The sequence below is a fragment of the Mus caroli genome, unplaced genomic scaffold (assembly GCF_978045245.1).
Source record: "Mus caroli unplaced genomic scaffold, Mus_caroli_1 scaffold_11, whole genome shotgun sequence".
In the NCBI taxonomy this organism is placed as follows: Eukaryota; Metazoa; Chordata; class Mammalia; order Rodentia; family Muridae; genus Mus; species Mus caroli.
In genome coordinates, this window is record NW_028227266.1 from 84,551,196 (window position 1) to 84,577,629 (window position 26,434).

The 26,434-nt window shown below is 40.9% G+C and overlaps 1 protein-coding gene across 2 annotated transcripts in view; it reads right to left on the minus strand.

The window, feature by feature from the left end:
* Ibtk (inhibitor of Bruton tyrosine kinase) overlaps positions 1-25,730 on the minus strand; it is a 64,814-nt gene extending 39,084 nt beyond the window's left edge. For both annotated transcript variants that reach the window (XM_085827790.1, XM_085827789.1), the window contains exons 1-10: positions 25,540-25,730; positions 19,695-20,380; positions 13,694-13,790; positions 11,131-11,255; positions 8,814-8,924; positions 7,226-7,396; positions 4,853-4,970; positions 4,583-4,763; positions 2,718-2,841; positions 142-319 (exon numbers count right to left, since the gene is read on the minus strand). In XM_085827790.1, the coding sequence (XP_085683916.1) occupies positions 142-319; positions 2,718-2,841; positions 4,583-4,763; positions 4,853-4,970; positions 7,226-7,396; positions 8,814-8,924; positions 11,131-11,255; positions 13,694-13,790; positions 19,695-20,015 (1,426 nt within the window). In that variant the 5' untranslated portion in view covers positions 20,016-20,380; positions 25,540-25,730. The remainder of the gene's footprint in view (positions 1-141; positions 320-2,717; positions 2,842-4,582; positions 4,764-4,852; positions 4,971-7,225; positions 7,397-8,813; positions 8,925-11,130; positions 11,256-13,693; positions 13,791-19,694; positions 20,381-25,539) is intronic.
* Positions 25,731-26,434: the final 704 nt, after the last annotated feature.

Sequence of the window (26,434 nt, forward strand, 5' to 3'; positions counted from 1 at the left end):
TGCCATGAGTGACTTTACAGTCTGTAGCAAACAGGCACTGAACTAACCACAAAGGCAAATACACAGTTTAGAGGTCAGCTGAGCAGTACCTAATACATCCAAAGCTGACTAGGGTACTTAAGGGCAGTCATACTAACTGACCTTTCTTTTCAGAATTCTTTCTTTTGTCTTCAAACCATTTCCCTTTAAATCCTTCCCCATCCTGTGTGACAAACAGAATTTCATTTCTATTTAAAGCAATATCGGAGATTGACACCTGGCGAGGATAGGCCCATCGGCACTGCTTCAGAGAACTGCTGATTGATCTCCAGCAAAACACCTGTGAGGAAAGCAGAGCACAGCACAGCATAAAGCACACAGCAGAGAGCAAGCACACTCAGAATTAAACAGTACTGTCAGAGTAAGAGCCTTAGCTTGTGTGTTTCCATGACTACTCCTCCACAGAGAAGAGAGATGCTACAAAAATCAAGACGATGTTGGACATAGACCTTCTAGGAAAGTAGATTATGCCACATCACGGATTAAAATATGTGTCAGTGGCACTCCTCCCAAGGAGGTGCTGTTTCCCGCATAACTTGCTTGGGACAAATAGTCCTGCTGGAATAATGTAGCACACTAAAATGTTAGAGCCAATACTTTAATGTCAGATAATTATCGAATTCAATCCAACCTACTCTCAAGAATAACAAGAAGATATACTTAATTATAACCAAAACAAAATCTTTTTTTGTTGTTGTTGTTTTGTTTTGTTTTATTTCTCTGTGTAGCCCTGGCTGTCCTGGAACTCACTCTGTAGACCAGGCTGGCCTCAAACTCAGAAATCCGCCTGCCTCTGCCTCCCAAGTGCTGGGATTGAAGGTGTGCACCACCACACCTGGCTACAAAATCTTAAGTAAAGGCCCCAGTGTAAGATTCCCAGCAGCCCTGGGAATGGGATAGGAAGTACTGCTAAGGTGCAGAGAGGATGTAAGGGGAGGGTGCTGGGCTGGCCTGTGCAGCTCCGTCTACGGCAGCAGTGCCTTTGCCTGGGTACCTGTCATGTTCTAAACTTAAAACTGCTTGTGGCTTTTCACTTGTTTTAAGACAGGCACTTCCTATACAGTCCAGGCTGGCCTGAGAATTCATGAGTTTAGCCTCACTGTCCTGTACTATGGGCTTAAAGCAGTGTTCCATCATACCCAGTCAAAACTGATGGTTTCCAAAAGTATGACTCCTCAGAACCATTTTTTTAATTAAGTAAAGCACAAAATAGCACCTGCCAAAGTCATTCACACAGAAAGTCCTGCTCTCCCTATGAAAATAATGCCTACAACTTGTACCTAGAAACACACCAGCAGGCGGAGCTTTGCAATCACATCTTGTTGTGTCTGTTTATCTTTGAGGGGTGGGGTTGAAACAGGGTCTTCTAAGCAGCCCAAGATGCAATGTAGTCTACTATGCAGACAGCACAGCCTCAGCCTCCAGCTAGGACTACAGGGAGCACCACTGTGTAAAGGCTGCGCGGTGTTTTATGAGGAGGGAAGAGGCACTCTAATACAGACAAATATGCCCAGAAGTGATTGTGCAGTTTTTAAAATGTGAAGCATCATATCACTACTTACACCTCACAAAATATTTTATATCATTATAAGAAAACTGTTTTCGGCCAGGCAGTGGTGACGCACGCCTTCAATCCCAGCACTTGGGAGGCAGAGGCAGGTAGCTTTCTGAGTTCGAGGCCAGCCTGGTCTACAGAGTGAGTTCCAGGACAGCCAGGGCTACACAGAGAAACCATATCTCAAAAAAAAAAAGAAAACTGTTTTTCTAGCCATAGTGTGTAATTTTATCAGCATTACTAAGATATAATACACAGATATGTTAACTTAAATATATTTAAGCTTTACAACACTATTTAAATTTAAGAGACATCTATCATTTATAATTTTGAGCCTGCATTAAGCACATCTTTATGTAAATGTATTGTAGGGCTGGTGAAAGGGGTCCCAGGTACAGCTGCCTGCTGCCCAGCCTGAAGCCCCGAGTTCCATCCGCAGGGCTCTCATGGAGTAAGAGGGAAGGAGCTCCTTACCCTTTCCTCAGCGTCCACAGAGCACCCAGCATCTGTGCGCACGTGTGCCTGCGCATGCACGTGCTCACCCAAACATATGACTTAAAGATTAAAGATACTTAAAACTAGCCATTTTATTAGAGAAATGCATTGATACATTTGCACAAGGAATAAAAATGACATTTAAGAGCTAAAATCTAGAAGCACACCATTGCTTATACATGTAATATAGAGTAAAAGGCATCATAGTCTCTGCACACACACATACATTGTATCTACACTTAAAGAAAACCATAACTGGGGAGGATCCTTTGAATTATGGCCCAAATCTATAAATATTGTCTATTTACTGTTAGAAAAATAACTAAATGACATTTTCTTCTATCTATGCCTTTCAACATTGTTGATCAATATTTAGTTCACATACGAAATAATTCAAGCTTGTTTTCATTTTATGAAGAAATGAACCTTTAGGCTACAGTACTGTACACACCACTGGGTTAGAGACAGTACCGTGTGTCTCTGCAACCCTAGTTGTCATGTCTACTCCACTAGATGTCATAAAAGGGTCGGAGCAGCAGCAGCAGCCATTGAAGCCAGGCATTACACTTGGCGTTCCTATGGTCCATGTAACTCACACTTCTAGTCTTCAATATAAAGCTCCACTCACCCTTCCAGCTCCATCCAGAGCAAGGACGCATATTTTCTGACCCCCATTTTCTGTCAAATGTTCAGGATCAACCTTGTATTCCATACAACCTCCAGAGACAAGAACCTTTTTCAAGTTCAGTTGTCTGAGTTAAAAAGAAAAATGATAAATTAACATCCTCTAAAGCACACATGCTTAATTTTATAGAAATGACCATTCAGCCAGTGACTGCGCGCGGTTATAGAAATGACCATTCAGCCAGTGACTGCGCGCGGTCCCTCCCAGGCTGCTCTTTCTTTCCTATGGCAAGACTCTCCTCTCAAAGCCTCAACTCACACATGAGTACCCAGACCCTACCTGCTAAGGTACACATTCACTTAGAGTCTCATTCTCTGGAAGGCTATCAGCTCCTAAGTATAACTGCATCTTAACAGAAAAAATAAATAAAATAAAATAAAATAAAAATGCTTAAAGCTGGCCAGACCTAAGCAGGCACACATGCCTTGAAAGCCGTGGCGGCTGCTAAAATCACTCAGCCGTTGGCCACACACTTGCCTGCCTGTTGCTACTCTCCAACTGTCTTCCCTCTCAGAAAGTTTATTTGCTTTGAAAAAACAAGTTTTCAAAGTTGTTTTTGTAGTGCTTTCATCTGTATTAAAACAATTTCTTACTGAAAATTTGGAAGGCAGGTATATTTACACAATTTAAAGTGTTCAAAGGGAACTTTAAAATGTTTTATAAATGCTAATTAAAACAACTTACATTCCACAAGTCAGCTCACACCTATTTAATTGGATCTAAGAAACATGTGTGGTCACATTTTTATGATTTTGAAAGTAAAATGCAATCTGCAACCAATGTCACTAGGGAAGATAGGATGTGGTACGCTGATGTTGGTTGTGTTCAGAGCTGAGCAAGCTTTCATAGTTAACAATATGATGACATCATCATCGCCTTCACACACGAGCAAGAACATGCCTGCTGCATCCACATTTAAATCCCTAATTGCCTTGTAAATTCGCCACTGTTTCCAAGAGCTAAGTTATCCTTTCGAGGATATTTCCATGCTTGTACTATCTACTCTAATGAATATAATAGAAAGAAACATTGCTCAACACTGAAATATCAGCCTGAAAAGAAAAGGGTTTACTACAAAAGATAATTACTTTAGAAGGATCTAAAACAATACAATGCTGTCAAATCAGATACAAATTAATCAACTACTAGGGACTAAATGTATCAAAAACACAAGATTACCTCCCCATTATCTTTAAACACCCATACTTTACATCACTCTAAATAAAATCAGAGGTGAAATCCTGAGTTTGTGTGTAAGTACAAGGCAGAGAGCTACAATTGGCATGTGGACCCATGCCTAAATTTGATTCTGTATTCTTTGATATGCCAAGTAACAGCTAGTCTCCTGCACATTACTACGGCATGCTAAACACAACACACTACATGGGGCAAGGAGAAGTAGCAGCAGTGAGATGTAGAGTGAGCCTGACAGAGTGTTTATGATCCTGATCCTTCTTTAATAAATAGGATATAAGATATCAAAGCCTGTATTTGAAATAGTGATCATGTTATAAACCAAGAATGAGGGTCAGCCCAACTATGTGACCCACATACATTAAAAGGGAAACTAAACTTTGTGGGACATATTATGTTAAATATGACTCAAAAATATTATTTTACAATTTGCAAACAAAACTTTCATATGTCCATTGGATCCTTATCCAAAACCAAAAATTAAAGAAAACCATTCTTCGTTTTCCCTTCGATTCTGTCTTCTCACGGAGCCCAGCACACAGCTATCAGTTGATAAGCAGCTAGAGAGATGAATTCTTATTTCTTATAGTGACAGGTTCCAGAAATGCACATACCTAGTTGCCATCTTCTTGCACTGATAGTCTGCAAGTAAGTAAATATCTCCCCTTGTGGTCACACAGACTGTGGCGCCATCACTTGCAGCTACCAAAGACACAGCGATTTCCTTATGATGAAGGGCAGAGACCTGGCGAGGGGTTGTGACACACTTTTCTCCATTGGGATCCAGTAAGTGACCTAAAAATTTCCACAAATAAGCAAACCGTCACATACTTATTCTAAGATCATACTGTAGCATTTGAATATTGCCATGAAAGATTTCTTACCCAACTGTCCACCATTCAGTCCCAGTGTGTAAACGGCTTCTCGAGTCCACAGCACCGTATGAAACCTGCCCGCTGCTACTCCAACGATAGCCCTTCCTTTCAGATATTTTGCCTGTATCTATTTAAAATGACAGGTAAGACTGTAGTTGACTACATATTTAAAATCTAGTGCAGTTTTCTCTAAGGTACAAGTGCACCCTCCTCACTGCTACTGCCTTAGCAACTGCTAACGTCTCATGTCATCACTCATGACAAGTCACAAATCTCAGAACACAGTGATGCAGCCACTTTCGGACATCAGCAGTGCACGTTGTTAATGATGGAGTTTTCTTTTAATAGATGATAAACACACTAGATGTCTTCTTATAAACAGAGAAAAAAACAAATCAGACTTTCCTGGTACGTAATAAACTACGTTTTTTTTTCAATTACCACCAAATTTTAGTAACATAAAAACTAACATTCTAAACCAAAGTAACATTATATAAAACCCAGATCATCAAAATTTTAGCAATAATAAGCAATATATAAAACAACCATTCTTTAAAAACTGGTGATTTTTAAATCTGAAATATCCAGGGTCTCACAATGGTAACAAGCTTGACAGTCTGGCCCAGATGACTTTCCTCCATGAGGGAATGTCTTTCTTATGCATATCTGGACTCTACCCAACAGAGCTGTCACTGGCCTCTCCATCCCACTCCTGCTTAAACTGTCTTCATAGTGTCATGTGACCCCTGCCTAGGAAATCAAAGCTGGTTATCAACTCAGGATCTTACGGTGGCCATAACTCCACAAAGCTAAATACCCACGAGTTGACAGTAAGTTAGAGAACACAGATCTTTTTGAGAATATCCAAGTAGACACTCCCACACAAATCTCCTGTGTAATACTACTGATCCATTAGCAATCCAGAAGAGAAAAGAGGAAGACTTCCATACTTAACTAGAAATGTCAATTCAATAATAATTCTAGAAACAGGATTGAACTCAAAAGGAATTTCGCATGTAAGACTTCAAGTGTGATGTCCTAAAACTATCTGCCATAGGTGACAAATCTAATAACACTTTCATTTGGAGGACTCCTCGTTCATCAGAGTAGCCCAAGGACAAGGCTGCTATATCTGGGGGATGGGCATCTTCTGATGGTGGTCATGTGCTGGAGTGGTGGACTGAACCACACACCCTCGAGTAAGCAGGTGAGACACCTGAGTAGACACACAGGTAAATAAGCAAAGGCTTTTTTTCTTTTTCTTGTATTTATTTATTTATTTGTAGTACCTTGCTTGTACAGGTATAATTATATTGATGGATTTCAAAAAAATAATCATTTAAGTTTCAAACTATAAAAATCCAGGGCTGAGGGTAAACTTAGGTATTAAAAATCTTGTCTAGCTTGTAAGAATCTTGATTTCAATCCCTAGAACCAAAAAAAAAAGAAAAACAAAAATGAAAACTCAACACTGAAGTTAAACCCACGGCTGGTGAGATGGCTCCTGGGCTAAGATAGAGGCCCTGAGTTCAGTTTACAGCATCAGGTCAGGCAGTGCACGACCACCTGTCACTCTAGCTCTCGCCAACTCTTCTGACATCCAAAAGCACTGGCCCTCGGTGCTCATACACAGAGACACACACACACAAGTAATTTTTTTAAATCTTTAAAAGCTAGCTCTGTGGTAATCTCTGTGGTAACTAATCCCCAAAATGTACAATCTTGGATGTGCTTTCATTTTTAACTTCGAGTGAATGTGAATGTGTACTATAATTTTCTTATAGAAAAAGAAAAAAAGTAGGGAGCATAGGAGGCCCTGAGTGAGCGAGATCCTCAGCTCGGTGGACTCCAGAGCCATGCAGAGGAGACTAACTCCTCGGCCCCACGGGAGCGGCAGAGCCTTACCTGAGTGAGCCTCAACATGAAAGGCAAAGCTGTCCTCAGGACTGAGTATGCGTGTTCATGAACAGCTGACCAGTGTGTGCCCACATCAGCAATTGCAAATGCCTCCTCCTCCTGGATGTTTACAGCCTGAGACTGTAGCCTACAAAGACTTCCCACCAAGACCAGCTAACCCCTCCCCTTTGTTGCCCCTAACAAACAAGCTGAGGCTCTGGGATGCTGGTGATAATAGGTGCCCGTGTCAGGGTAAGCACATCACCGCTTGACTCAAGCTTTCCTGTACATATGCCTGTCTCTCCTTTCTTCATTCTCTCACTGCTGCAAGCCAGGGTTCTAGGACCCAAGATGCATGGCTCGTATCAATAAAGCCTGTATCATTGAAGATGAAGTTAACTAAGTAAATAATTACTCAGTAAATTATGTATTTTGTCCATGTTTTATAGGAAATCAACACCTAATTGGTTATAAACAAAAGCTTACCTGTCTGGGTACATTACAACTAGCAGGTGGAGGAATAATTCCTAATTGGTGAAACATGTTGAGACCAAATGTATAGACACATCCATCGTCAGTTAACACAACAGTGTGATCCTTAGCAGCTGCCACTTGCGAACAATTGTGACCAGACAGTCCTTCCACAAGCCTGGGAACCTAGGAAACAAAGTTACCTTTATTATAATACAATCATCTGCAGTAACCATTGATATAAAATGCACGCAGAACCAAAATGGTATAACTGTACCATCAAGAGTTTAAGTCTCCATCTCATCTAAGAGCAGGTAAACTAATGACCTTATGGTATGTTCGTGGCTTATGAGCAAAATAGATAAAAGGCAGTAGGAAACTTCAATAAAATAATTCAAGTGAATTTTAAAACAGTTTTAAAATTTTGATTCTCTGTGTGTGTGTGTGTGTGTGTGTGTGTGAGAGAGAGAGAGAGAGAGAGAGAGAGAGAGAGAGAGAGAGAGAGAGAGAGAGAATTACATGGCACATGTGTGCAGGTCAGAGGAAATTTGTGGATCTCCTTCTGTGAATCTGAATGATCAATCTGATAATGTCAGACCTAGCAATACCTGCTTAGCCATCCTGTTAAGTCTCAAGTGTATCCCAAATGCAAATTTAGAGAGCATGAATAAGAAAACAAGGAGCCCTTCACTATTTGGTATTTCAGGGAGGAAAGGAATGAGTATAGCCTCCCTTGAAGGAATAAGCAAGCAACATTATCCTGTTTCTCTGGAGTCACCTAACCTACATTAAAGCTCCCCCCCAGCTACCCACGAGCTATTTGATTTCAATCAAATTTTAACATTTTTCCCCTCGTTTTCCTTATTGAGACGCTAAGCAGTCAGTAAATGACTCCTTTCTTACTGTTACTGTAATGCACAAAATGCAGAGAGGTACTTGCAGCTCACAGGAGCACTGTGACTTACTAAAAGTAATAGCAGTGTACCAAACTCTCAAGCAGTGCACGTTGTTAATGATGGAGCTCTCTTTTAATAAATGATAAACACACTAGATGTCTTCTTATAAACAGAGGAAAAAACAAATCAGACTTTCCTGGTACGTAATAAATTAAGTTTTTTTCAATTACCACTAAGTTTTAGTAATATAAAAACTAACATTCTAATTATATATAGGATATTGCTCACTTTTTTAGATCATGTATATTTTAACAAAATAGTTTAAGGAAATAAAAGACTACCTCTCAAAAAAAGGGTCTTATAACTTAAGTCAAACCTTTAATCTCAACCCTATAATTTATAATATATGCATGTACATAAATATGTGTGTATGTATATATGTGTGTATATACACATAAACATACATATGTGCACATATTATAAATACATATATTTCCTTACTCAGTATTTTCTGTAGGTCAAATATTTCCAAGATACTTTCACTTTATATCTAAGTCTTTAATATGTATGCTATATACTAGGAAACAGATTTCTTAATGCTATTGCTAATTTTGTAGATTATTTTGGCCTTACAGTTGATTAAAAGTCAAGTGATGTTTCTAATTCATCATGGCTGTACTAACATCTATATGTAATGACTCAATTACCAAGCATGTCTGTTCGTCTCCATGGCCTAACCGTCCTCCGCGACCATGGCCACAGGTGTAAACCTGCCCTTTCTGGGACAGAAACACCGAATGAAATTTGCAAAGCACCACCTATGGAAAAACAGAATCATGTTATTAAAACGATCTGGAAAACAGTCCTTTTATTTTATTTTATTCTTTAAAGTGGAATATCATTAATTATATAACTTAGGTAGTGGGTTTAGGGATGCTCACTATACTATTCTCTGTACAAGTATTCTAAAATAAAAATAAAAATAGGAATGCCTCACTTTATATAATGTCTATCTATCAACATCCACATGGGAGATAAAAAAATCAGCTGACTAGGAGATTAAACACTAAGCATGAGCTTGCAGGCCTCAATGACAAAACATAGTTGCCCTTTGTTTTCCAATGTAATGATCTATCAAACAGCAACAACTGACCAGAGTGCAAAATGGAGAACTAAGATTATCATATAGACTCTATGCTATTAATAAAACAGTAGAAACATGGAAAGAGTATTTTCTGGCTAATGCACAGTTGGGGGAGTAGTGTGTTCTTTTTGGTCTCTGTTTTTATCAACTATAGCTTCCCTATCACTAGACAGCCTTGAAGAATTCCCTGTGTTTTCAGTCTTTCCCTTTCCCACTTTCTTTCTCAGGTCCCAAGGCTCCAGCAGCTGCTGCCACACACACGGAGCACTCACATCCTCCAGAAGCAAGCATACGAACCAGGCAGGCACCATCCCTATACAAGCTCCTCTTCCTGGCCTCTGAACCTTTGAAAACTGAACATTCTCTACAATCTCTCTCTCTCTCTCTCTCTCTCTCTCTCTCTCTCTCTCTCTCTCTCTCTCTCAAGCAAATGAAATTAAGGAGTAGAAAAACCCTCACATTCTAAGCTACTGAGTCTGGATCTTCCCAAGGATGAATCAGCTAACTATTTAGTTTAAAACAAAGTTATGCCGGGCAGTGGTGGCGCAGAGACAGGCGGATTTCTGAGTCCGAGGCCAGCCTGGTCTACAGAGTTGAGTTCCAGGACAGCTAGGGCTACACAGAGAAACCATGTCTCGAAAAAAACAAAAACAAACAACAACAACAACAACAACAAAAAAAACTCCAAAGTAATAACAAGTAACAAGAAGAACCAGAAGTGATATCAACAAGGGAAAGATCAGTGCTTGGGAATCAAGTTAGACACTGTCCTCACTATCCACGAAAGAGCTAGAAAGAGGCTTGGCAGGGAGAATTATGCTAGAATCTTGCATGTCCTCCAAAGGCCCCTCCCTGTGTAAAAAGGCTTGGTCCTCAGGTTGGTGTCACTGGCAGGTGGTAGAAATTTAACAAGGAGGTGGGGGCTAGTAAGAAGTGAAAGATCATTACAGGAACGCCCTCCCCTCAAAGGGGACTATGGGAGACCAGTCTTTCCTTCCCACTGACTGCTGACTGCTGTCAGGTGAGCAGTGTCCTTCCTCTACCACAGTCTTCAACAGGCTATGCTAGCTCGCCAGAGCCAAAACACACAGCCAACTAAACATGGACTCCACAACTTTGATCCAAAATAAATCTTTCCTCCTTTCAATAAATCCCAGGATTTTTGGTTTTTTATGTGTAGCCCTGGCTATCCTGGAACTCACTCTGTAGACCAGGCTGTCCTGGAACTCAGAAATCCGCCTGCCTATGCCTCCCAAGTGCTGGGATTAAAGGCGTACGCCACCACTGCCTGGCGCTTTTTGTTTTTTGTTTTTTGTTTTTTTAACAGAAAGATTAACACAGCTCATAAGACAAAGATGAACTTAAATGATGTGATCTGTAAATATCTTAGCATTAAAATGAGGACAGAGTGAGTAGCAAAACTAAGACTTCAGACTTGTTATGTAAAGGAAGCTGAAGAGAGGAGTAGCATTAACGACAGTAAGCACACACACAGAGCAAGCAGGCACATCCTGACAGTGGCACACTCTGTGCAAGTAAAACCCGTCACTCAGCAAAGCTCCTCAGGTTACCACTCAAAGCGCACACCCACTCACATTTAGAGTATCAGGACCATGCACCAAAAATCACAGCAACCTGAAACACATGCACTTGAGAAAAAAAATGCCCTGGCACCCCTTTCAAACATCTCATACATCCAGGGTACCTTACAGTCCTGATATGACTAAAACTAATACAGTAAGAAAAAAGAAACGGAAGTAGGAAATTCCTGATGGATTGTATCATTAGACCTTCAAAAGAGTAAAATTGTGCAAGATCCAAATTATAAAATACAAAGTTTGCCTTATCTCTCAAAGTACACAGACGATCCCTGAGAATACCTGCTTGACATAAACCCCAGTCCTGGAGAACAGGTCCAGCAGCTCGGGGTGATGTTTGCTGTTCTGGCTTCCGTGGCCCAGAGTGAAGTTTGTGTTATCTCCCCAAGTATAGACTTCTGTGGGATCTGAAATAGAAATTAAGATTTCTTTTTATACTGTTATGGTTTAAGCAAATTATAACTTAGCCTAATTATAGATACACAGTGAGCATCAGTTCACCTGAAACATGATTCAATAGAAACTGATCTAGTTCCCATATTTAGAACAATTGTAATAGTATAAATATGAATCTATTTAACACAATATATAATTCTTGGAAATTCTAACACTCAAAACATCAAAATCACAGTTAAAGCTTGAATCTGATGTGAGCAATCACAGCATTTGGTCCTGCCTCGGGTCCTCACTGGGAGCTAACAGGTAACCTCTGTGAGCCACCACCTGCCACGTCTATCTTGTTTCCAAGAAACTCTAAGTATAAAATTCCTACTTACAGCTGTGTTTATAAACGTGAGCACAGCACCACTGGTACTGCATGTTACTACACAAACATGAACGTTGCTTAGGGGATCTGAGGGATTGAGTCAGGGATTGAGAGTGCAGGGCAGCCTCTGAATTCATTATGTAACAGAGCATGGCCTCGCCCTCCTTCCTCCAACACCACCTCACAAGTACTGGGAGTACAGATCTAAATGAGCACACACACAAACCTGACATTAAATTTCACAGTTCACTCTTGATACATGAAATAACAATGGCTAGTACAAACTGATACAAAATTTAATCAGAGGTAAGTGTGATAAGTCTTTGTTTTTATTCTGGAAGACTGAAAATACTGTAAGATGAAATTTTGAATGTCATGTAAAAAGCAGTGTGACTGTGGAGTGGAGAGAGCAGCGGGGGGCAGGGGGTGAGGACTGTGTTCTCACTTAGCTTAGATACAAACTACACAGCACTCCCATTTAATTCTCTTCTTTCCTATAAATCCACATTTCCAAAACCAAGAGGGCAAGTGACACTACATGTGCAAGTAAGATCAAGGAGATGGTTCACTGGGAAAAAGTGAGTGTCATACAAGTATAAGGGCATAAGTTCAAATCCCCAGAGTCCATGTAAAAGCCAGACATAAAGTGAGCATCTGTAAGCCCAGGACTCCCACAAGGCAATAGGAGTCAAAAGCAAGAAAATCCCAGAAGCTTGTACAACAGTTAATCTGCCAGATGCAGCAGAAAAAATAGGTGCTATCTCAAACAAGGTGAAAGGCCAGAACCAACACCCAGGGCCACCTCTGTCCTCACACATGTACTGTGTGACATAAGCTTGCCCATATTCATACACAAACTCAGACATATACACTCACACACACAGACACTTACTAAATAAATTGATTTTTTTTTTAAGTTTTAAATGTGTGGATAAAACAGTTACTTCTATTCTTTGTTTTCATTTACTTCAGATGTTGATGTTGTTTCCTGAGTGCACATTATGACTTTAAACTAGTGAAAATTATAAAATGCCAACCCTTTGAGTTGTATTTTAACTCTTACAGACATACAATTTTAAAAAGACAAAAAAAAAACTTTATTAATACACAAATTTAAAAAACCCAACAGACATGAAAGTAAAAGTCCTTTGTATATATTCAAACAAATAAATGCTCAATATTTTAATGACAATGGAATTCTATTAAGAGTTTCCAGGTGAGGGAACCCTCTAGAATGTACCAGAGACCTGGGAGGTGAGAGACTCTCAGAACTCCAAGGGAGGGACCTTAGATGGAATGTCCATCGGTGGGGAGAGGGAACTTTAGTCCATCTCCAGTAGACAGACAGGACATCAAGTGGTGGGATGGGGTTGTCATTCCACAGTCAAAAACTCTGACCAGAAATGTTCCTGTCTGAAAGAACTACAGGAACAAAAATGGAGAAGAGCCTGAGGAAAAGGAGGTCCAGTAACAGGCCCAAATTGAGATCTCACTCAGGAGGCCCCAAGGCCTGACACTATTACTGATGCTATGGCGTGCTTACAAACAGGGTCCTATCATGACTGCCCTCCAAAAGGCCCAACAAGCAGCTGAAAGAGTCAGATGCAGATGTTTACACCAATGGGCAGAAGCTGCTGACCCCTGTGGTTAAATTAGGGGAAAGCTAGAAGCAGCTGAGGAGGAGGGTGACCCTGTAGGAGGACCAGCAGTGTCAACTAACCTGGATCCCCAGGATCTCTCAGACACTGAGCCACCAACCAGGCAGCATACAGCAGCTGATATGAGGGCCCCAACACATAACAGCAGAGGACTGCTGGGACTGGACTCAGTCAAAGAAGATGTACCTAACTCTCAAGAGACTCAGTGAGTGGGGAGGTCTGGTGTGGTGGGGACATCCTCTCAGAAATGGGAGGTGGAGGGAAGAAAGGGGTGTGGGGTGTAAAACAGTTGAAGGATGGACCAGGAGGGGGATAAAGTCTAGACTGTATAAATAAATAAATAAATAAATAAATAAATAAATAAATAAATGTGTTTCCAAAGCTGCACCTTGCTAGGCTGCACTTGTGGAACTGTTCTTACCGGTGTCCTTAAATACAACATGAGTTGGCCTGTCCTTCATAAGAAGATCCAAAGGTGACAATCCTTCTTTATCTTGCATATACAAGCTAACACCATGCTAAGGAAAAAAAGTACACATTATCAATTTATGCCAAATCAGTAACATCTACTCTTAAATATCAAAATCAAATGGTCAACCCCATAAACACATTGAAAACAGAAAATAACCATTATCCCTTATAGCCACAGACATTTTTCTCTGATATACAAAAGAACTAAAAAATATCAAATGCTCAATTATTGGTAGACCAAGAAAGAAATAACATTCTAAATTTTGGTTTGTTTGTGTGTGTGTGTGTGTGTGTGTGTGTGTGTACACAGGTGCCCACTGACACAGAAGTGGACCATCGGGTCACCTAGAACTAGAATTACTGGTCCTTGTGAGCCACCCAATGTGGGTGCTGGGAGATGAACTCCCTTCCCCTAAAGTGCAGCATGCACTCTCACTGCTGAGCCATCTCTAGCCCCAAGGTAACATTTAAATCAGGAGGCACGACAGATTTTCAAGGTAAATACGTCTCCACTGAGACTCCATCCGTGGCACTGCTGGAGGTAGAGGACAGCTGACAGGTAGGCCGATAGGCCCTCTCCATCACTGTCCTGCACTACTGAAGGAGCTACAGAGTTGGCATCTTCCTCTTGTTGCTTTGCAAACACTATGAGGTGAGTAGAGTGCTCCACCGCAGGCTCCAGGCCATGATGTGCTGTGCTACCACAGACCCCAGTCAATGGGACCAATGAGAAATGGTGTGAAACCTCTAAAAACACACACCAAAATCCAATTTCTTCATCATAAGGTAATGTACCTCAAGTATTTTGTTACAGTGACTTCAAACAAACCGGAAGAGGTACATCTGATGGCCTGGAAGGACATACATCTGTATATATGGAGTAAAGCACATTTACAGACCTACTAACTTTCTATAGTCTACTTCATGTCTATACATGAAAGGGTTGCAAAGATTTCACAGCAAAGGCAGCAGTAGTCAGCGTTTGTCTCCTATGACATGATCCTGTTTCCTTCATCTCACCTGCCCTGGTCTTAATGGGCAGACTGATGGGCATAATATTCCAAACTATACACATGACAAATGAGAACACGGTAATTCTGAGTACATGTAGCTTGTTATCTATCTCTACTAGACCTTACTGACCACATGTATCTGCATGATCCTATGCAGTAGCCTCTCAACAGAACACAAGACTCTAGACTCTTGTTCTCCAGAACCCCTTGAGGTCTTCCTTACTTCCTAAAATACTTGAACGCTAAAGGTACATATGTTGAGCAGAGTCTGTGCCACTTGTTTAAGATAATTCTCTCCGTACATATCTCCCAAATGTGTAATTTACAAAATAGTGTTTAAGTCTACAGCAGCCTAAAGAGCCTGAGAATTTTATGATAGTTTCCTATGGGTAACAGATGGACTACATACATCACTTCATTACAGAGCACTAATGCTACTGAAAACACTAACATCTGTTTTCATCTTAACTGTATAGTCCTAAACACTGTAAGGTAAAAACGATCATTACTAGGATTCAGAGGAAGATTAAAATTTCAGATCAATTATTATGTTTATAGTTATTCTATATTGGTTTGAAAAGTAGTTTTTGTTTATAGGTCTAAGGTCACTTGGAAGTCCTGGCTGTCTCTTCTATGGGTGTCTAACATCATCCTAAGATCTTTTTGCTTTATGTTACTACCACTGGTTTCTGTTATGTGCAAACTCCTAACACTACAATATTTTAAAGCTGTTTCCTATTTATATTTAATTATTTTATTTTTGCCTATCTCCCATTTGTAATGTTTCTAATGTCTCTAATGTATCACTCTCTGGCATGTACTTACACTCAAAGGTATTTGTTCGAAATACTTTGGGACTAGGTTTCCATAGCAGTAAGACAAATCAAAGCAAGTTCTTCCGGATCCATGAGTAAACAGCAGTATAAGTCAATGGCACAAAGGGTCATGACACTTGACTGCAATCCTAGCTAGGAAATAGGATTACAAGTTTGAATTCACCTTGAGCAAAATCCAGTCTCCAAATCTAAAAATGACTAAGTATAGTTCACCATGGAGTTCTGGCCTGTCATGTGTGAGGCCCTAGGCTCACCCCAATATTACAAATGAAGCAGTTTAAAGTACACTACAACAGATGCAGTAGAATCCTATATGCATAAAGCCTTTGGCATTCCATCACATCGTGGAATAAAGCTGTCAGAGCCATGATACTTAAACTTGCTATCTATATTGTAGCTTTATGTAGGCAGAGTCTCTGCCAAGGTTTTCTGTATTCAGCAATCAAAGACTGACAATATAGGCAGTGTGGGTGTATATTTACTGAGCAACTTATTTTGGCATTTGATATAAAAATGCTATAGTGCAAGTTTTATCTGATGCAAATTCACTGAGCCTCAATTCATGATTATAGTGTCTTGTTGCCAATATGTGACACGTTTAGTACTCTAGTGTACATGAGAAAGCTGACATGAAGCCCCTCAATGAAGCCTCGTCCTGCACCCCTTTCTGCTGATAGAATTTCGAGGTCACAGGAAGGGACATGATGAGCAGGTATCTTACAACAGGAGAACACTAAACAGTTTTGGAAGAATTTTTTGGTAGAAAAGTTTTAGCAGTGAACTTCACTCACTATAAGTTATCTATCAGTGGTCAGTACGTCTCTAATAATAAGACAGTCTAAGGGCAAGATGCCCAAAGCACAATTTCCCAGCTTCTCATAGCCAATGCACACCCACACCACCGTGAAAATCTAAAGCAGGCAAAGTCCAAAATCTCGGCCACATCACAACTGTTTAAATTGAAGCCCTAAATACAGACTTATGACTAGTAAGAAACCTTCAGACAGAACTCCCTTTTGTAGACATAACTGAATTTTTGGAATTATGTTTGGAAATTATCCAAGATGTCTTAAGTCAGACACTTAAGACAATTTAGCTCCAGAAAATAAATACTGCACCATCAATTCTAGAGAAATTTTAACCCAGTAACATGGCTGCTCTGGCAAGGGGTCACATCCAAAGACCGTCTAAGTCTATGTGACCCAGCTGAATGCAGACATGCTCTGGATTACAGTGTGACCCATTGGGGAGACAGACACCTTTAGTCCCTAAGACTGAAGGTAAGGCTGGTTTGTAGAAGGAAGCAGCCATGTTTGAAAGTGACATCTAATTGAGGGGGTGTGTTGAGTGTGTATGGTAGTTTTACCAGGATAGTTTCACAGAGACAAAGAGGGCAGAGAGAACAAATTAGACAAAGGTGAAGACAGAATGAGCCAGAGAATGAGAAGGAACCACAGATTAGAATATATTGCCAAAGTTAGGACAAGGCCAGGCAAAGCAATTCAGTCAGAGGCCAAGAAAAGCCAGAATCAGTCTTGTAAGATTAGATTGTTCAGAGGCTAGAAGATTCCAGTTCTAGGCCTAAGTAGGGATGGTTAGAACAGAGAAGGAAACACTCTGGGTTCATGTATTCAAACAGCTTGGGTATGGTTCTCATCTCATCCTTTCTTCTGCATAAAAGTGACATTTATAATCAATATAAATATAAATTATTTTGATGAGCATATAGTAAAAAAAAAATTGTAAAAATAAGTTTTTTTTTTTTTTTTTTTTTTTTTGGTTTTTCGAGACAGGGTTTCTCTGTGTAGCCCTGGCTGTCCTGGAACTCACTTTGTAGACCAGGCTGGCCTCGAACTCAGAAATCCACCTGCCTCTGCCTCCCGAGTGCTGGGATTAAAGGTGTGCGCCACCATGCCAGGCAAGGTTTTTTAAAAATCAAACAGATGAGGCTGGGGAGATGGCTCAGTGGTTAAGAGAAGTGACTGCTTTTCCAAAGGTCCTGAGTTCAATTCGCAGCAACCACATGGTGGCTTGCAAGCATCTGTAAGGGAATCTGATGTGTCTGAAGACAGCTACAGTGTATTCACAGACATAAAATAAACAAATCTTTAAAAAAAATGAAACAGATAAGAATTCTAATGATAAGACTCCTAATTTAGCTACACGTTGCTTAAGGATAGAAAGACTTGTTTTGTGTTTTCTGGGCTGCACAAACTTGAAAAAATAAATGCCTGTATAACCAAAGTTATACCGGGCGTTGGTGGCGCACGCCTTTACTCTCAGCACTTGGGAGGTAAACGCAAGAGGATTTCTGAGTTCGAGGCCAGCCTGGTCTACAAAGTGAGTTCCAGGACAGCCAGGGCTACACAGAGAAACCCTGTCTCAAAAAACAAAACAAAACAAAACAAAAAAATAATAATAATTAAATAAATAAATAAATAAAACAAAGTTATATATTTAGAATGCATGACTCAGTATTCATTAGTCCAATGACACTGGGTATTTCTCAAAACACTTTCTGATTTAGGTATTGACGTAACACACCTGGATAGAATCTACTGAGTGACAAAATTTCATATAAATTAAGCTGATTTTAATTATTGAATTTTTAAACTAAAACCATTTTATTCCAATTAAACAAATAGATGTACTGGAGGAGGAAACCTGAGCCTTGAGAATATGAGGTGAGTATTCTGCCCCTGAGCTACATTCTCATACTGAACCTCTCTGGTTTTAGGTGCTGTCCAATTCATAAATCATTCTTCGTTCAAATAAATTCTGTTCAAGGTTCCCCCCATCCCCAGTAGCATATAGTAGTGCCCATAATATAAAATTGCACGATAGCTCATTATATACTGTTACCTTTTATGTATATTTGAAATTTTACATAAAACGTGTAAATAGATATACATGAGATTTCAACTCTAAAGATGAGGTATGACAATAAAAGTATCAAGCAAATATAAACCTTTCTTAGAAAACGCAACGTGAAATAGAGTAAGAAAGGCATACGCCTAAACTCCAGCCAGGGAAGCAGAGCAGTGCCCTGCTCAGCCATCCTTGGAGACACTTCCTCCTGCAGCAGAGAAGAGCAAATCAGAGACCCACAGCCAGACAATGTGCACACGGAGAGACCTCGGAGCACTCAGTCCTAAACAGGACATCTCCATCAGATCTTAGGGCTCAGGGAACCCCACAGAAGAGGAGGCAGAAAGAATGTGAGAGCCAGAGGGGATGGAACAAGGCCTCCTAAAGCACATGTGAACTCAGAGACTCAGGCAGCACGCACAGGCCTACACAAGATAGAGTCTGAGAGCTGAAAGGACAAAGGCCCCACCCCTGACCCAGAAGCTCTCTCTAATTAATAACCACCTGCAGATGACCACTTAGTTTTCTCCAAGGGAGTCTCACTGGAAAAACAAACGACTCTTGAGGGCAGGCCACACACTGAACAGTAGATGGCCCACAGACACTGAACTCAACAGCAGGACTGGAGGGTCCCCGCCTCAGAGTCACTTGCATCTGCACTTTTTTTAACCTCAATGTGTTACTATTATTCATTTATATTTATATATTTTCTTCTATCTATATAACACCCTCCAGTTCAGCATTTTCATAGGATGCCTGAGTGTGTCAATGAGTAGGTCTCTATTTCTTCCCTTCCTTGGGCTCTTTCCCTTCTGTTTGTTTTGTCTAATTGCAATGGGTTAGTTTTTATTTTATTTTATGATTATCTCAGAGAAGCATGTTTGGTTTTCTTCAGACAAAATCTCACTATATAGCCTTGGCTGTCCTGGAACTCACAATGTAGACCATGCTGGCCTCAAACTAACAGAGATCCACTTGCCTCTGCCTCCCTGCAAGTGCTGGGATTAAAGGTGTGGCTTGTTTGTCTTCTGATGAGAAACACAAAGGGGGTGGGGGGGGAGGTGGATGGGAGAGGAGGTGAGGAGGAGGTGGGGGGAGTAAAGAGAGGAGAAACCATAATCAGGGTATTATAATGTGAGAGAAAAAATAAACCTGTTTTCAGTAAAAGGAAAAAGAAACAAGAAGAGCACATGCTTAAATAAATAACAGCTTTAAATAAACTAATGATGCCTACCTTCAACAGAGACCAAACACAATCGATATGTCCATAAAAAACGCTTCTGTGCAGTGCTGTCCAGCCGGACTCCTTGTCTTTCACCAGCAAGTCCACTCCTTTCTCAATAAGCCAATCTAACACTCCCTTCTTCCCGCAGGAGGAAAGCAGGTGGACGGCGTTCCTGCCAAAGGCATCCTTGACAGTTGCAGCATTGTAGCAGTAACTGGAGAGGAAGGACTTGATCTGGTTCTCACTCCCCTTTGTCACCACAGAAAGGACATCCAGAGCATGCTTCAGGGATCTGCATTTTGACGTGCAGTCGGGGGTGGCAGAATCCATCCTAATTGCTTTATATTGCTTACTCCTTCAGAACAGTCACCGAAGTAAATTTTAAAAGTGAAAAAGCCAGGACACAAAGATACTATTCAGGAAGAATTTCAAGAAGAGATGGCCCTTTGGGGGTTATAATTTAAGTTGTCACAACAATTATATAAAACTATATATCTCTGTATAATCTTTTGGCACTTAAATCAAAAATTTATAAATAATTCTATAAAGTTCATATCAAATACAAGTTCTTCATTTAAAAAAATAATCTCAGTTTATAAATTATTCCTGGAGTCAAGCACCAAGGGGGAGTGAGGAGGGGAACTCCCCCTCCACACTGTCTGAGCCTTTCAAATAGCCATAATTGCGAGGGTGACCTGCAGGGAGACAAAGTAAAAGGAAAGTTACAAATCTAACTTGTAGCACTTGACAATATAAGGAATTCCACATCTAAATGCCCTTAATTCATTTAAAAAAGAAAAAAAAAAAAAAAAAAAAAACAGAAACAAACACCACACACACACACACACACACACATCAACTTTTCATGTAGGCCTCTTTTCTTCCAGAATCTCCATATCTTCATTCATTATTTCCTGTATTTTTACATTCTATATGCTCTGTCCCCAGAAGCTATAAATATATTCAAATTTGTTGCCTTCAGGAGAACCCTCTTCTAAATGTCCACCAACTAAAACTGCACCTTAACCATTACCCAAACAATCAACGCTTCATCGATTACTGCATCATAGGCAATGAGCCTTCTCACCTGAAAGGTCCCTTGTTACAGGGAAAATAACTAAACTAAGGGTATTAGAACAACTCAGAGACAAAGATAAAAAATGAGCTATGGGGGGCTGGTGAGATGGCTCAGTGGGTAAGAGCACCCGACTGCTCTTCCGAAGGTCCGGAGTTCAAATCCCAGCAACCACATGGTGGCTCACAACCATCTGTAACAAGATCTGGCGCCCTCTTCTGGAGTGTCTGAAGACATCTACAGTGTACTTACATATAATAAATAAATAAATCTTTAAAAAAAAATGAGCTATGAAAACATAAAAGGGTTTTATAATCGATGTGTTCAAAAAGTATGAACTGAAATCTCAAAGTATAAAATGATGATGAGATTCAATATAACTCATTGAAGACAAAAGAAGGAAAGCCTTCCCTGATATGTAGTGTGTAAACCTTCCCTTACTATCTGATCTCTGGAAACAAACAAACAAAAGCAATTATAAGACTCTTCAGAGATAGGCACTGTGTATACAGGAGAAAGTTTAGTACACACACATATATATTAGATAATATAATATAATATAGAAGAGTCCAAATATGGTTTTTTCCACTTGAAATCACATTGCGTCAGAGGTTAGCATCTAAGTAACTTTTTGATACTATTAGGACTCGCCTTTCAGAAATGAGATCAATGAAGCAATGAACTACCTGGTTTTTAACTTTCTAACTCAAGGCCTATTTCTGAAAACCTGCAACCTTTAACTGAACACGGACCCACAGAAGCAAACAAGCAAAAATAAAAAAATTAAAATTAAAAAAAGCAAACAACAAACAAACAAACAAAGCCCCACCCACTTCAAATCATTTACTTGAACCTGAAAGAAAAGAATAAACAGTCTTGGCGTTTAACAAATCATTCACTCTGCTGTTCCAAGCTCTAAAAGCCATAGCACTCTTGCTCTTTCCCATCAGGATGGGTTAGATGTTATTAGACAGCCTTTTGTGCTGCAGTGGACAATTCACATTTATGTTCAGAATCTTACAGTGTCAGGATAAGGTAATGCAAGGCTTCTGGCGTTGGTGATGGAGTAAGAAAAAAAAGGTAGAACGGGGCTAAATACTTTGAAAATCAGAAACAGCAACCTATACTAGTTTGAATGAGAATGTCCCCATAGGGTCATAGCTTTGAATACTTGGTCCCCAGCTGTTGGGACCTATTCTGGGAAAGATAATGATGTATGGCCTTGAATAAAACATGTGTCTGGAGGCCAGCTTTCAAGTTTCAAGACTAGCCATTCCCTCTGCTCTTGCTGTCTCCTTGTTGCCACCATACTTTAGCTCTACTGTGGTGATGGACTCTAACATTTTGAAACCCTAGCCCCAAATAAACTCTTTACAAGTTGTGTTGGTCATCATGTCTTAACACAGCAGTAAGAAAAGAAACTACACAGGAGTCTAAACCAAGGAACAAATAAGTTATAAATAAAATACATGACAGATGTGAAATGTTGAAGAAAACTGAGGTAAGTATAACTGGCAATGGTTCAACCCCAACTATTGTCCCACCCAAGATTTAGCCGGTCAACACTGAGTTCAAGGGCCTTATAATCATCTGTATTAAGAATGTAATTCTGTTTTTAAAACAAATCTGATCACCTACTCCCCTAAAATATTTGAATCCCCTTCCGAAAACAACAACAACAACAACAACAAAACAACAATCAACAGTCTTACTCAACTGTGAACTTTGTGAATTAAAACAACAGTCTGACAAGGTTACACAAATGTCAGAGAAAACACTTTCTGACTGGACTTCAGGCTTGCTCCGTAAGACAAAACTCACATCTAGCTCCACTATGAGGGCCAAGAGCCCACAGATGGGAAGGTCACAGGCCCTATCTGAGAATCTACTATTATTCTGTTAAATGAGCACAGCATTTAACTGATTTCTAAGGATTTGATAATTTCCATAGATTAGTGCATCGCTCAGCCCTCGGCATTGGATGGTGATTAACACAGAGACCCACGACTTGTCAGCATACAGAATAAGATACTGTGGAGAACCCATCACTAAACAGGGCATCTATATCATACCCTATCCTTCCCAGGTTCCAGGGATTAGTGTGGAAGAAGAGATAAAATAATTTAAGAGCCAAAGGTAGTCTACAGCAAAACAGTGTTCTTAACACAGCAGGGTGCTTGGGCATATGAATTCACAGCCACTCTGACTGCATGCATAAGATCTGAATAAGATAAAGCCAGACAAAATCCTAGCATAGGACAGACAGGGAGGTGGTCAGGAAGTCACTTCCCTAGCAGAAAAACTACTGACAATTGATGGTTAATGGGAGAGAGAAAGTTTTCATCAGGGTGTGGCTTTTGAGAGGCTACCCACACTCCAGCAGATAGTCCTACACCCAAGTACATACTGGTCACATTAAATGGTCTAAATGGGTTTTTTTTTTTTAAAAAAAGAACACATTTAAAGTGGGAGGAAATAGTGGTAGAAAGGACAGGAAAGAAATTAGAGGGGAAGAAATGTGGAGTGGGTTTAATTAAACACAGTATATGCAATTTTCAAACAAAATATAAATATATATGTATGGGTGTGTATATATGTATATATATATATATATATATATATATATATATATATTTTTCAAAGCCCAGGTAGAATTTCAGATGGGCTAGTTGGAGAGATGGCTTGGAGGTTAAGAGTACTGACTGGTCTTTCAGAGTTCCTGAGTTCAATTCCCAGAAACTATATGGTGGCTCACAACCATCTGTAATGGGATCTGATGCCCTCTTCTTGTGTCTGAAGACAGCTAGTGTACTCACATACATTAAATAAATAAATAAATAAATAAATAAATAAATAAATCTTTTTAAAAATCACATTATTAAAAAAAAGTTCCAGATGGGCATGCATGTTTATAGTGGTATGAATGATAATGGACTCCAAAGGTTCCTATGCTTGAATGCTTGGTCCCCAGTTAGTTCAACTGTTTGGGAACGACTGGGAGGTATGGCTGTGTGTTGCTGTGACCTTTTCTAATGCTCAAACCAGGCCTGGTCAGTCTCAGTCTCTGTTTGTCTCTCTTTCGGTTCAGTTGTGAGCTCTCAGCTACTGCTCAGTACCATGACCCAAGTACATAGCTTCCCTAAGGACCCTGAGCAAACCTCTGAATTTTCTCAAAGCTTCAATATTTTCATTTGTAAAAATGAGATTAAGGACTGGAGAGATGGCTCAGCTGGTAAGAGCACTGACTGCTCTTCTGAAGGTCCTGAATTCAAATGCCAGCAACCACATGAAGGCTCACAACCATCTGTACAGCTAGAGTGTACTCAGATACATAAAATAAATAAATAAATCTTTTTAAAAAATATATGAAAAGGGGGCTGGAGAGATGGCTCAGCTGATAAGAGCACTGACTGCTCTTCTGAATTCAAATCCCAGCAACCACATGGTGGCTCACAACCACCCGTAATGAGATCTGACACCCTCTTCTCGTGCATCTGAAGTCAGGTGCAGTGTACTTATGTATAATAATAAATAAATCTTTGGGCTGGAGCAGTCAAGGAACTGAGTGAGCAAAGTTGAACGGAGCGAGCAGAGCCAACTGGAGCAAGCAGAGGTCCTAAAAATTCAATTCCCAACAACCACATGAAGGCTCACAACCATCTATACAGCTACAGTGTACTCATATACGTTAAATAAATAAATAAATAAATCTTTTTAAAAAAGGAAAGAAAGGAAGAAGTTTGGGCCTACTCATTCAGTCTAGAATTTTATAATCCACAGGCATCTTGAAAGTTTAAAATGTAATGAAATCATCACACAAAAATTGGCACACAGAAAAAAAAATTGGCACACAGAAAGCCCTTCAAACAAGATTTACTAAAAAGGAAAAAAAAACCCACGAAAATTAACATATCCAGAAAAACTGTAAAACTGCGATGTGACTCAAGTTTTGCAAAAACTTTTTTAGAAAACACGTTTTAGAAAATAGTTCTGTCCTCAGGTACGGTGAAGCAGGTCTCCAAATCAATAAAAACAAATGAAAGTAACTCCACTGAGAAGTGAGAAACTGACGACAAAAACAAAAACCACAACCACACACACACACAAAACGTTTGGGAATTTGCATATTGAGGTAACCACACTAATTATTGGGGGGAAAACTACTTCAAATGTTACCTACTTCGAGATAAAGAAAACAGGTGCTACTCAACTTCTCCTCCTTGAAAAATATCCCCTCTGACTAACAGGACTCATGTTTTATGACTGTGTTAGATAACAGGGTTAAAGACGGCTTAAATCAGGGTTGGCCATTTCCCCTCGGATCCAAAATGCCTTTGCAACCTGATAGCTACGAACAAAAGGCCCCTCTATCCTATCTCTGCAGAACAGACCCCAGTCCACTTCCACCCAGCAGCGAAAGCTCAAAGCAAGACCTGCTTCTGCAAACTCAGCAAGGCCCGCGGGAACTCAAACTTTGTAAACTCCACCAAGCGTTTAAGGGACATGGGAGTCTCTAGGAAGGGATCCAAGGGAGGTGACACCAGTCAACCCTCGGAACCAGAAATGCAGCGTCGCTGGAGGGCGTGTCGGGCAGCGTGGCGACGTAGCACTTGGCGGGACAAGGCCATTCATTAGCTGGCAGGGGTGGCGGGGCTGCGCTGCCAGGCCACCCGCCCGTGCCACGCGGCGCGAAGCTCGGCAGCCGCCCCCTCCGCGAGTTCCCTCCCCGGGCCCCGCTCCCCTGCCGGGCTGGCAGGACGCCGTCGCCGTCGCCCTCACCAGTCGCTAGATGAAGGTGCGCCGGCGGTCTCCGCGGGGCAGGCGCGCGGCCGCGCAGGGACTCATCCTCAGTGAAAACTAGCGGGGACAACGGAGGGAGCCAGGAGCCGGGACGCCCGAGTCAGCTCCGGGGACAGCTGCACCGAAAGCGACAGCCGCGACTGTCGGTGCGGGGACCGGGTTCGGGGAAACCTGAGCTAGAGCGGGCGGGACTCGGGAATAAGACGGGCGCTGATTGGCCGGAGTTCGTGTATGCCCCACAGTGATTGGTCGGGGCCTGCCCACAAGGCCTAGCGTGGCAGTACCTCAGCTGTGGCCTTTCCCTAGTATCCCAGAGGAGCATGACCCCTGCGGGCCTTGGTGCCGGCGACACAGGCTGCCGCCCTAACACTCAGAACCAGTACTGCCCCTCTTAGTGCCAGATGTCACCCTAGGAGATCTGTCTCCCCGCAGATCGAGACTCGGAAAGGAGGTTAAGGCTGGGATGGAGGAAACAAGGAACTGGCTGGATGCCCAAGCACCACTTCGTAGAAACGTGGGCATCTTAGAAAAGTTGCTTCCCGGATCACTCGTAGTGGGATAACTGGAAAACCAGAGGTGTCCTCTCCCCAAGACTGGGCCCTGCTGTTCTGTGCCCCGCCTGTTGTGCCCGGATTGTCTGAGTGTCACTCTCTTTTTGTCAGAAGGCACCATAGATTTTTCAGATCGCCACTGTGCGACCAGCTGCTGACTTGGGTCACATCTCTCTGCCAGGCTTCCAATAGGTTTTCCTCCCTGAACTCTTAAATCTAAAAGCCATTTTAAAGGTTGCAAACTGTGTGCCAATAATCAGTCCAGAACGGAAAACATACTCCTGCTGAAGTCTGATATAGAGGCGCCTTAGTAAACATGTGTT